Source organism: Rhinolophus sinicus, chromosome 3 (assembly GCF_057876585.1).
Source record: "Rhinolophus sinicus isolate RSI-liver-muscle chromosome 3, RSI-T2T, whole genome shotgun sequence".
NCBI classification, from domain to species: domain Eukaryota; kingdom Metazoa; phylum Chordata; class Mammalia; order Chiroptera; family Rhinolophidae; genus Rhinolophus; species Rhinolophus sinicus.
The window spans coordinates 132,873,034-132,883,264 of NC_142503.1; the positions used below are offsets into that span (position 1 = coordinate 132,873,034).

The window sequence follows — 10,231 nt, forward strand, 5'->3', positions numbered from 1 at the left end:
AATCACTACCTTGATACAGTATTATGTGATTTTTCCCTTAAAAAAAAAAGTCCGAACTGTGTAATTTGAAACTTTATTTAAAAAATATTCTGAAATCTGAATTTTTCAATAATCTTAACCACCATCTACTTTTCTTCAACACACGCACATTTTGTTCTAAAATTATAGAACCTATGGTAGTACAAAACAAGAAACAATAACTCCACTAACTCAGACAATCGAACTACTTCAGTAAATAATCATGATACAGTCTGGAATCACCCAAACAAAAAATTCATTTAATTTTCTTTAAAGATTTATAAAGTTTATTTTTTCAGAAAACCAAAGTACAAACAAAGTTTGATTCAACAACACTAACAGTTCTGGCATGCAGCAAATCATCAATTAACATCTAATGTTTAATCATATCATGGATGTATACCGTTTATTTTCATTCCTATAGTTTCCACAAGAAGCTTGCAGTGATAGTAAAGGTAAATAAGTATTTTGTTATAGGTACTTTAAATAGCACTACAGTACATCTTTGACAAAATTTTTACAATATTCCAACTTTCAATATGAAACAGCTTAAAAAGGCATGGGCCAAAAAAAGTATGGTAGTATCACTTAGGCAAATACAGTCTAATAATCATACAGGCACAACACTGTTAAGGACTCTCTCTGTTTGGGTTGGGGAAGGAGTATATGAGACATTTACCTCAAATAAAATTATATTAGTAGTGTAAGAAAATCCCCAAATATGTAATTTCAGATATATTAAGGAAAACACCCTTGAACCTTTGTTTTCAGGAAATATGAACTACTTATTACTTGCTTTCATGTATTAGATGTGTTCTTGAAAAGTTTTATCTAAATTCTGCAAACCATCACCTTGCTTGCACTGGAGGAACATATCGCAAGAAAACCTAAGATAAATTATTCTTTGAAATATGAATTCTCCTGAACATTTGTACATCATTGGGCATTTTTATCTTTACTGGTGTTTCAGTTCTGTAAATTAAACCCAAGTTTCTCAAAATGCACTTGTAAAAGAAGCAAGCCGACCAACCTCTCCTCCCCCCAAACACACAGACAGTTCTTACAGTACGATGAAAAACTTACAATTGTTCATTTATCCATTATCAATAGAGAGCTTGTCACTATATAGGTGACAAATACCCACCTAGGATAAATATCCACTTGTTCTTTTCAGCTTAGAAAGATACCGCTTGTTTTTTTTCTTGGAAATGTTATTCTTAAAGATTTTATGAAAATATGGACAATTTCTGATTATAAGTCTTTTATAGATTATTTCCCAAATCATGACAGTACTGTTTAGAAGAATGACACCCTAATTCTATAAGCATCTTATTCCTATACAGGAAACTTACTAATTAAAATAAAAATTTACTAAGGATCAAAATAACATTCTTTAGCATCAGAATGTTGAAAAAAACATAGAGGAATAAAATCTAGAACCAGACCTCGTCATTGCGTTTTGATCAACCTTAACAAAATAGATTTAGTTAAGTCATAGGACCACTCAAATAGGCATTAAAAGAAAGTTTTATTAAAGTAAATGTAAAAATCTCTTGGAGATGCAAATCTGTAGGTGAATCTTAAGTCTAGAACTACCGCCATCAATCATTAATAAGCAAATAGATGAACTGCATTTATTCCTCTGAAAAGATAACACTGCATACGTATTATCAAAAATTATGGCACTTGGACAATATTCCAGACAAGTAAACAAGGTAAGTAAATGTATGGAGGTGCATCCCAGCCTCTCCTACTTTTAAATTCTTCTGGGAAAGACAACAACTGGCTGGGCAAAAAACTGATTCTAATCACCTGTGAAAAAGGCGAAGCTACCACAGAATACTAAGGATATTTATCCTTAGGATTAGAAAAGACCAGTGAAAATAATGCTACGGTTTTCTTATCCATTTTCACCTTTATTGCCTTCATATTTTTTAAACTTACGAGAAAAAATTTTGCAATGGAATTTGAGCCATAGGTGAACAAAACTGTGCTTTCATATGAAATGTAAAATAAATGAAATACTATGGAGCAATATTTGCTGCAGCCAAAACCCAATTTTTTCGCCTCAGTTTTTGAGTATATCTAAAAGGAGATGTCATGTCTCAAGGAATAATTGCTCTAAAAAATGAATGAGGCTGAACTGTTTGTACTATATCATGGATTTATAACACTTGCAATACAGCCAACGTATATATTGAAATGAAATAAACACTTACTCTATGGCACCAGATCATGTTCTTCCCTCTAAAAATTAATTTGGCTGTTCCTAAGACATTGTATGAATTCTCTATGTATCTTATGTTACTTTTCAGGACAGGCAATTGCCTATGAAGTCATTCAACCTAATGCGGGCCTTTTGATAAAAATACATTTTAGATGATACAGGCTTTTTTTTTCAGTTCAATAACTGCCATTTATAGATTCCTTAGAAATCTCTCTAGAAGGCAGATACATAGAGGAAAGGAAGGTTAATGAGTTAACATCTTTACCGATATTAGCAAGGCTCTGATGATCAAAGGTGCACTTGACTAGGGAGGGCTTCCTCCTTTAGAGACACAGGCTTTAAGAACATGATCGCCAGAGAGACCACAAATGTGTTGGTGGTTCTTCTGTCAGTTACATAACTGAATTTAAGACAACTATTTTTTCTTGTGGTCATTCCTTGAAGTGAGTGAGTTGATGTCTCTTCCAGTGAGGGGCCTGTCTGAATGTTTTGCCACAAACAGAGCATTCAAACGGCTTCTGCCCTGCGTGAATTAGATAGTGTCTTTCCAGTTTCGATGGAGACCTAAAACTTTTAGAACAGACACTGCATTGGTAAAGAAGACCATCGTTCCTCTCAGCACGCCCTGAATAACTACAGCAGTGACTGCGATGGCTCTTCTCTGATTCCAGAAGTGCATCAGGAGGAAAGGGCTCCCTGCTCCTATAGTGGCTACCAAGAATGAAGTCCTCTGATTCTGCCTTCACTTTGATTTCTGGTATTTGTCCTGACTCAGCGACCTCATATTTTTGAAAGCCAAGAGTCTGACATTGTTGGGGAGCATGAGAGTTAACATTATCACCCGGTTCCATGAAAAGTTTGTTCAAATTTTCAAATTCTACTTGGCAAAGAGATCTTCTATAAGGAATCTTTTCAATATGAGTTAATTTATGTCTTTTTAAGTGAGCTGACTGTCTAAAAGATTTCCCACAAACATTACAGCCAAAAGGCCTCTGTCCAGTATGAATTAAATAGTGTCTCTGTAGTTTGGATATAGAAGGAAATACTTTCTCGCATTTGTCACAAGGACACATCTTATGTCCAGTATGTATGTTTTCACTTGGAACTGAAAAACCACACTGAAGCACTTCACAGTTACCAAAGAATTCCTCACCTGATGAACCATAGATACATACGTCTCTATTATTCACTGAATTATCCATAGTTAATGTGTTGTCTGTTGTAAGGATACCTTTCACGTTTTTCCCCATATTTTGGCTCTGGAAGTGCTTTTGCCAAGAAAACGGCAAAGTCAATGTTTTCTTCTTTTTATTGCCAACGGTTTTATATGTTCCATGTTTGCCAAGAGAACCCATAAATGTTCTCTGGGTTTGTTCAGGGCTCTGCTCACCAGAAATAAGATCACAATTTTTCAAGAAACTGTTTTTAAATACTTTTTTTTCAGACCGAAAATTATCTAATTTCTTACCCCCTGCACGTTTAAGTTTGGCCAAGATTTTTTTAACAATGGTTTTATAGTTGTAGCTTTTTTTGAAACTGCTTGGAATTTTGCCACCTCTGGCAGGAAAACACTTGTGTCCATTGAGAATCTGCTCTGATTCAAAACATTCTTCACACTCTGGACACTGAAAAGGAACGATATAAATAGAGTGGACATCAAGTTGATTATTCTCCTCGGATTCACCTATCTGACCATTTTCAAAACCATCTTGATTTGCATTTAATTTATTAGGAAGGGGACGTGATTCTGGACTCTTCACCTTCAATGAAAGAGTCTGAAAAGTTTTATTCCTGGTATGGATTTGTTTATGCTTCAGAAGTTTGCTTTGAATCTTAAATCCTTTTTGACAAAAACAGCATTGAAAAGGTCTTTCTTCTGAATGTGTGAGTTGGTGGATTTTTAAATGAGTTGACTGTCGGAAAGATTTACTGCACAGGACACATTTAAAAGGCCTCTGACCCGTATGAATGAGTGCATGCCTATCAAGTTTTGATTGTGACGGAAACATCTTGCCACAAATTGTACATGAGTGAATATTCTTTCTTTTCTTTGTAGGGCTGTATGTAGGATCAGACTTTGTGCATGGGTGTAATGCCCATCTCTCCTCTGTGGTAAAAGTATGATACATTCCATACACCGGCTTTTCTTGCTTGGCCTCCAACAATCTTCTGACCTGTTTAACATCATTCTGGTAGGTTTCATTGTGAAGGTGTTGATGCTTCACAAATGTCTTCAGATTTTTAAAGTGGCGTTGACAAATACTACATTTAAATGGCAGATTATGAGTTAGTTGATGTCTCTCCAGATGAACTAGTTGTCTAAAGGTTTTATGACACACATCACATTCAAATGGCTTCTGACCAGTATGAATGAGATAATGCCTAGCTAATTTTGAAGGTGTTTCAAAGTGCTTGAAGCAAATATTGCAAATATATGGCCTGTTTCTAGGTAGTTTGTTGGCTACTACACACTGTTGAATCTTTAGCATTTTTAAATTGTTTTCAGCCATCATATTCTTCAGTGACATACTCTGATGAGCTCCATAGTATTCTTAAACTCCACGGATGTCTAAAAATTAAAAATAAAAATGTATTAATTTAAACATTATGTATTCATATGAAAAGAAATGTTAAACTGTCCTTTGGCCAAAGATATTAAGGGTAAGGGGAGGGGACTTGGACTTTTCCTGTGTTTAAAAGTAAATAATCATTTTAGATGACTACTTTAGAATCATAAAACTAATTTCACACATATATGTGAATGCGAAATGATGAGCCTTTAAAAGAAATATCCAAAAATTTATATAATTTTAAGCTATATTTTAATTAATTGAGGTGATACATTAAAATGGGGCTGAGCTGAATTTCTTAACAATAAATAGACTTAATTCCAGTGTTCTTGGTTCACTATTAAGATTTGTCAATATTTTGTTGCTTTGTTATTTTTAAAAATTTGGCTTAGAAAGATAAACAGTGTAAGAATAATTTTTAGTATTTCAGTGTAAAAATACTGAAAACAATATATTTGCATTCATTTATAGGAGGGGTGTCCAAACTGCGGCCTGCGGGCCGCAATCTATTGTTAATCGACCCACAGCAAATTCCAAAAATATATTTAGTTTACTTAAATAAACCAGGTGAGGCAATACGTACTTCACCTTGAGTGAGTGGCCCGGCTGTTTGTGTATTTTACCGCATATGGCCCTTGGTAAAAAATGTTGAAAAAAGTTTGGAAATCCCTGATTTATAGCAAAGCAATTATATGGACATGGTTTAAGAATGGAATGTCTCACCTGTGAAAGTTAGATTTCTTAGCTACATCATTAACTCTGTTTACTCTCAATTACTTCTTTAGACCAAAAAAGACAATATGGACAACTGGAAGAAAATGTCCAAGAAAACACGAGTTCTAGTCCTAGACTTGCCACCATACGATCTTGTTGGCAGAGAGTCAGAGATTAAAAACAAACCAAACCAAAACAAAACCCTGTTTTAGCTCTCTCATTCTAATGCTGAATCTTCTAGTTGAAATCAGAGTTGATAAATCTACCAGACACCCAGGGGTTTTTATTTGTCAGCTGATTTAGCCAATGTCCAACATATATGCTATTTGCTATTTACTGCCCTCTTCTAGAAGACACCTTAAACACAAAATCACAAACATATCCACTGTGTGGTTCTCTTCTGCAATCTGAATCAGAAATAGAGAAAAAACCCATAATTTATTTACTGAGCAAATATCTTCTACCAGTTGCTTTACCACAGTGTTTTTCAAACTACAGGTCACTACCCATTAACAGATAGTGAAATTAACTAAGTGAATCATGATAGGCATTTTTGTTTAATAGAGTAGAAAATATCAGACTGCATAACGTATAGTAAGGATAAATACTGTTTTGTGAAACTTCTGAAGGAAGAGGTAAAAAAGTTTGTGAAGGCTGTTCCGGACATACTTCTTCACACAGCACTAGGCAGAGGAACCCACAACAAATCAATCACTTTACTCAAAGGGGCTAGGTAAGATCAAGGTCCATTGCACGAGACAGAATTACTAAAGAAAACAGTGTCTGGTTTTGTTCAACTGGCCCATAGAATCCCAAAATATTAATTAAAAAATCTAATTAGAGGCCAAATGAAATATGCCACACAAATCTATGCAAAACAAAATAATCTGTGAGCCACTATATTAATTTATAAAATACACCACATAACCCAGATGTTCATGTTAGTAACATTCAGATGTTGGTACCATTCATTCATGTGCATTTTCCTGACACTGGGTTAGAGAAATTACCTGTGAACAACCTCCAAATCCCTACACGTGCTAACACAGCAACAGTTAGGAGGATTAAAATTAAGTCATGCATCCTGTGAACAGCCAAGAATTGGGCAATTTATTTAATTCTTGTGGAGCAATCAGGTGTCAAGGTGGTCAATTAAGACAATGACCCAAACTGAGAAAAGTAGTCAAGCCTTTGTTCACTTACTGCAACAGTGCAGGGAAGAGGCTAAAAGAAGTACTACTGGCTCCCCAGCGATCCATTAAATGGACCAACACTAGGTGAGGATCAGGTAGATGCAGTACATGCAATCATCTTACTGCGGAGGAGGGGCCAACAAAAGACTTCTACCTCTTTATGGACCTGTGGACCAGGGCAGGGGGGAAGGTCCTGAGTCAAAATGGAGAAAAGTCAAGGCTGTCCCCTTCTAATAAGGCCTTGGAGGTGCCTGGGAAGTGCCTCAGCCACGGTCCTCAGAACGGAGGTACCTGAGCCTGGATTGCAGCATGGCTAGCAGGAGGAAAGGGCTGAGTCCCTAACTGCAATTCCCTCCAGAAAACTGCAGTGCACTGGCCGTGCACAAGTCTAGCATGGGGAAGGCAGCTGACCTCCTCCCCGATCAGGCCAGCCAGGCAAAGCCTTGCAATTATCTCTGGTGGGGACTGAAAGATCACATAAAAGATTTTGGCATAGAGCCCGACTCCTCAATTCCTACTGTATATTTCTTCTTCCCTTTAATAGTTTCTATGAAACACTCCTGGAAAAAAAAATCCCACACTACAACCACACACAGACAACCATCTCTGATTAGAACAAGAATTGACTACCTACAGGTCCTGCGCCAAAAAGACCATCTACCACTAGGATTAAGACTGGACACTGTTGTCACTGGGCTAACACTTACTGGGGGCCCTACACTGTTAACACCTTTGGTGGCAAGCAGTGATCTCACCTCCTATTTATAAGTGACACCTCAGGGATCCCCAACACTCCAAGTGCGGTCCCCCAGGCACATTAATTGATAGAGCTGCAAATCCCACTTCAACTTATTCTCTGAGCCCTCAATTAATTTATTTTGTCAATAATATTTTAAAAAACAAACCAACACCAAACTGTGTAATTTTTCCTATGTTAAACTGAAGATAAAAAATAAAAGTTAAATCTCAGTGGTTCAATCTGAAAACTCCCGACAACAGCAAGGTGCACTCCCGTTAAAAGACTGTAAAAACTGATCTCAAAAAACTCCAAAGTTGCTTCACGGCTGAAAGCCTGCTGGTTTTCTAGCTTTAACTAACAACCATGAAAACGAAGTAAGGATATCACAAAAGTAAATGAAAAAGAAACGAGAGACCTGACAGAAACTTAGACAACTTTCAGGTGGGTAATAATCTCTGGCGACACTGATCACAGCCTGTCCCTCTTTCTAGTTTCTCCCACCTCCACACCCCCGGCCCACTCTCTTGGCTTTGAATCCTCACCTCTCCCTCCCAGGGGGACTGCACTGTACAGAGGACCTCCATATCTGGCTCTTGCCCTAATCGCCCACGACCATTAAGCTCCTAAAGGTCAAACTGAGTCCAGAGACTGCAAAATTCCACACCAGGAATGGAAGGACAAGCAAGGGTGAAAACTGCTTTGGGCCCAGGCAGGGAAAAAAATGCCTCATGTGACACGACCCGTCACAGCAAAGGAAAAGCATCCTCTTCTGCGCCTTCCTCTCCGAGATTCCCGTTCCCCGTGAGACGCAGCCAAGACGGCGGGGAAGTGGGAGAGGAAAAGGAGCCGAGGTCGTGGCGCCCCCGTTCTACGTCCCCGAGCACCTTGGAGGGATCGAGGAAGGCCCGACCCTTCCCGGGGCTCGCTCCACCTCACACTGGGTTCCTGAAGTCCTCCTCACGCACCTGGAGCTGGCACGCACCCGGCAGCAGTACATCTCACAGGCCAGGCGCGGGCAAGACAGCAGCAAGCTTTCGTCCGCAGGGCCGGCGCGGCGACGGGCTGAGAGCGCAGGCGCGGCGCTCGAGAGCGCCCAGGAACACAGTCCGGCTGGAAACAGGCTCCCCCCGCCCTAGGGCCGCTATCACCTTGGTGCGGCCTGCGAGTTCCCTGGGAGAAAGGGGGCTCCAGAGACAGATGCGTCCCCAACCCCAGCGCCACTTAGCCCGCGCCTCAATTTCGGGATGACGAGAATGGAGGTGTGAAGAAGGGTGCATTTTCCATCTCACCCCTAAACCTCGACTAGGAAAACCCTGTAGCCCTGACCATCGAGCTCAAGGCCCGACTGGAAACTGGCGAGCCCCGCGTTCAAAGCCTTCTTGGCTTATCTGTAACGCAAAAGGCCGGTGGTAAACAAAAAGCCACTTATTAGAGGCGTGCTGTGCCAGCACTGTGCTCAGCACTCTGCACATTGTCAGCATACGGCGTAGGGGTCTAGGGCATGGGCTTTGTGGTCAGACAGAACTGGGCTCCACTCCTGGCTCTGCCGTTAGCTGCCCGCTGCGGGCCTCGCTAGCTTCTCGGAGCCTCATTCATTTGATGTATCTGTTTAGTTGTCTACAATGCACCGATCTCTGTGCCTCGTGTCTTCGTTTCTTCAGATTGCTGTCACAATTAGATGAAATGAAAGTGCTCAACAAACAGAATGCCTAGCGCGCAGTAAGCCTCAAATTATTTTAATTTATTAATGACTTTTTATATTAAATACAGCAACTTTATGAAGAGATAGGATTCTATTTTAAAATGAAGAAAACGAAACTGAGACGTCAAGGAACCTAACATCACACAGCAGATAAACGATGGATATGGCATTTGAACACAGGAAGTCTGGTACCAGACCTGCACTTTTAATTCACTGCTGCTTCCCAAAATATAGATATCTCAACATTTTATGTAGGCAAAATTAATGGTAAATGTAGTACAGTTACAGATTAGGGTGGTACATTATTACTGAATAAGATGCTTACGTATCTACTGAAGATTTTAAGTACAAAAGACATTAAAGAAAAGTGGATTTTTGTAGTTCTGATTGTAACTGTCTCAGCTTGAGAGATGAGGAAATGAGAAAAGTGATAAGCACTTTTTTTTTTTAACTGTAAGTAACTTTGCATGATTTCTCAGGGACCACTGACAATGAAAATTGTTATTTGTAATGTTAATACATGTTCCTGTATTTAGAAGGGGGGAGATGTTGGGCCAATGAAAACTAAGTCTATATTTTTGATGTGGTAACAGGAGGAAATGGCTAAAAAAAAATAAGCTTTTGCTTCTCATGTAGCAACCTTGGAAGAGTCACATTTCGGAACGGTTGAAGGCCCAACTTCCAAAAGAAGCAGAGATGGAGAGAGGAGAGGAAAAGCTTTAGGTGTCTTAAGTGCTAATCCCAGGGTGAGGATTCTGTTTGTTCAGATAAGCCTTGGAGACTTGCTCTGTTCTGCAGCTTCTCCTGGGAGCTCGGCTCAGCTAAACCATGCAAACAATTGCATCCATCACCGGCCACATAAATCCTTAGGAGAGAATATTACCTTTGGTTGGGGACCAATGGAGGGTGCATTACCTTTAAAATAAATAGGTCTTTGCACCAAGAACCTGAGTATGGAGTGTGGAACACAAATGGATGCAGATAAGCTATTCTCCAAGGCCACATACCCTGTCTCCTAATCTTCCCCATTTACTCTGTGAGCTATTGCAGGAGGCTTCTGGGAACAAA

General features: G+C 39.1%; 1 protein-coding gene across 2 annotated transcripts; it reads right to left on the bottom strand.

Moving 5' to 3' along the window:
• Positions 1 to 257: 257 nt before the first annotated feature.
• ZNF770 (zinc finger protein 770) lies at positions 258 to 8,567 on the bottom strand. Of its 2 annotated transcripts, none has more exons than XM_074327929.2 (2): positions 8,393 to 8,496; positions 258 to 4,814 (listed from the first exon to the last, which is right to left on the bottom strand). In XM_074327929.2, exon 2 carries the CDS (start codon positions 4,771 to 4,773, stop codon positions 2,677 to 2,679), a length of 2,097 nt encoding a protein of 698 aa, XP_074184030.2. In that variant the 5' UTR covers positions 4,774 to 4,814; positions 8,393 to 8,496; the 3' UTR covers positions 258 to 2,676. The 2 variants fall into 2 exon arrangements, with proteins under 2 accessions (XP_074184030.2, XP_019581107.3); XM_019725548.3 differs by having other exon boundaries at positions 2,530 to 4,814; positions 8,427 to 8,567.
• Positions 8,568 to 10,231: the final 1,664 nt, after the last annotated feature.

Excerpts from the sequence above, each read along its gene's own strand:
- ZNF770 (XM_074327929.2), bottom strand. The coding sequence starts at position 4,773 with ATGTCACTGAAGAATATGATGGCTGAAAACAATTTAAAAATGCTAAAG.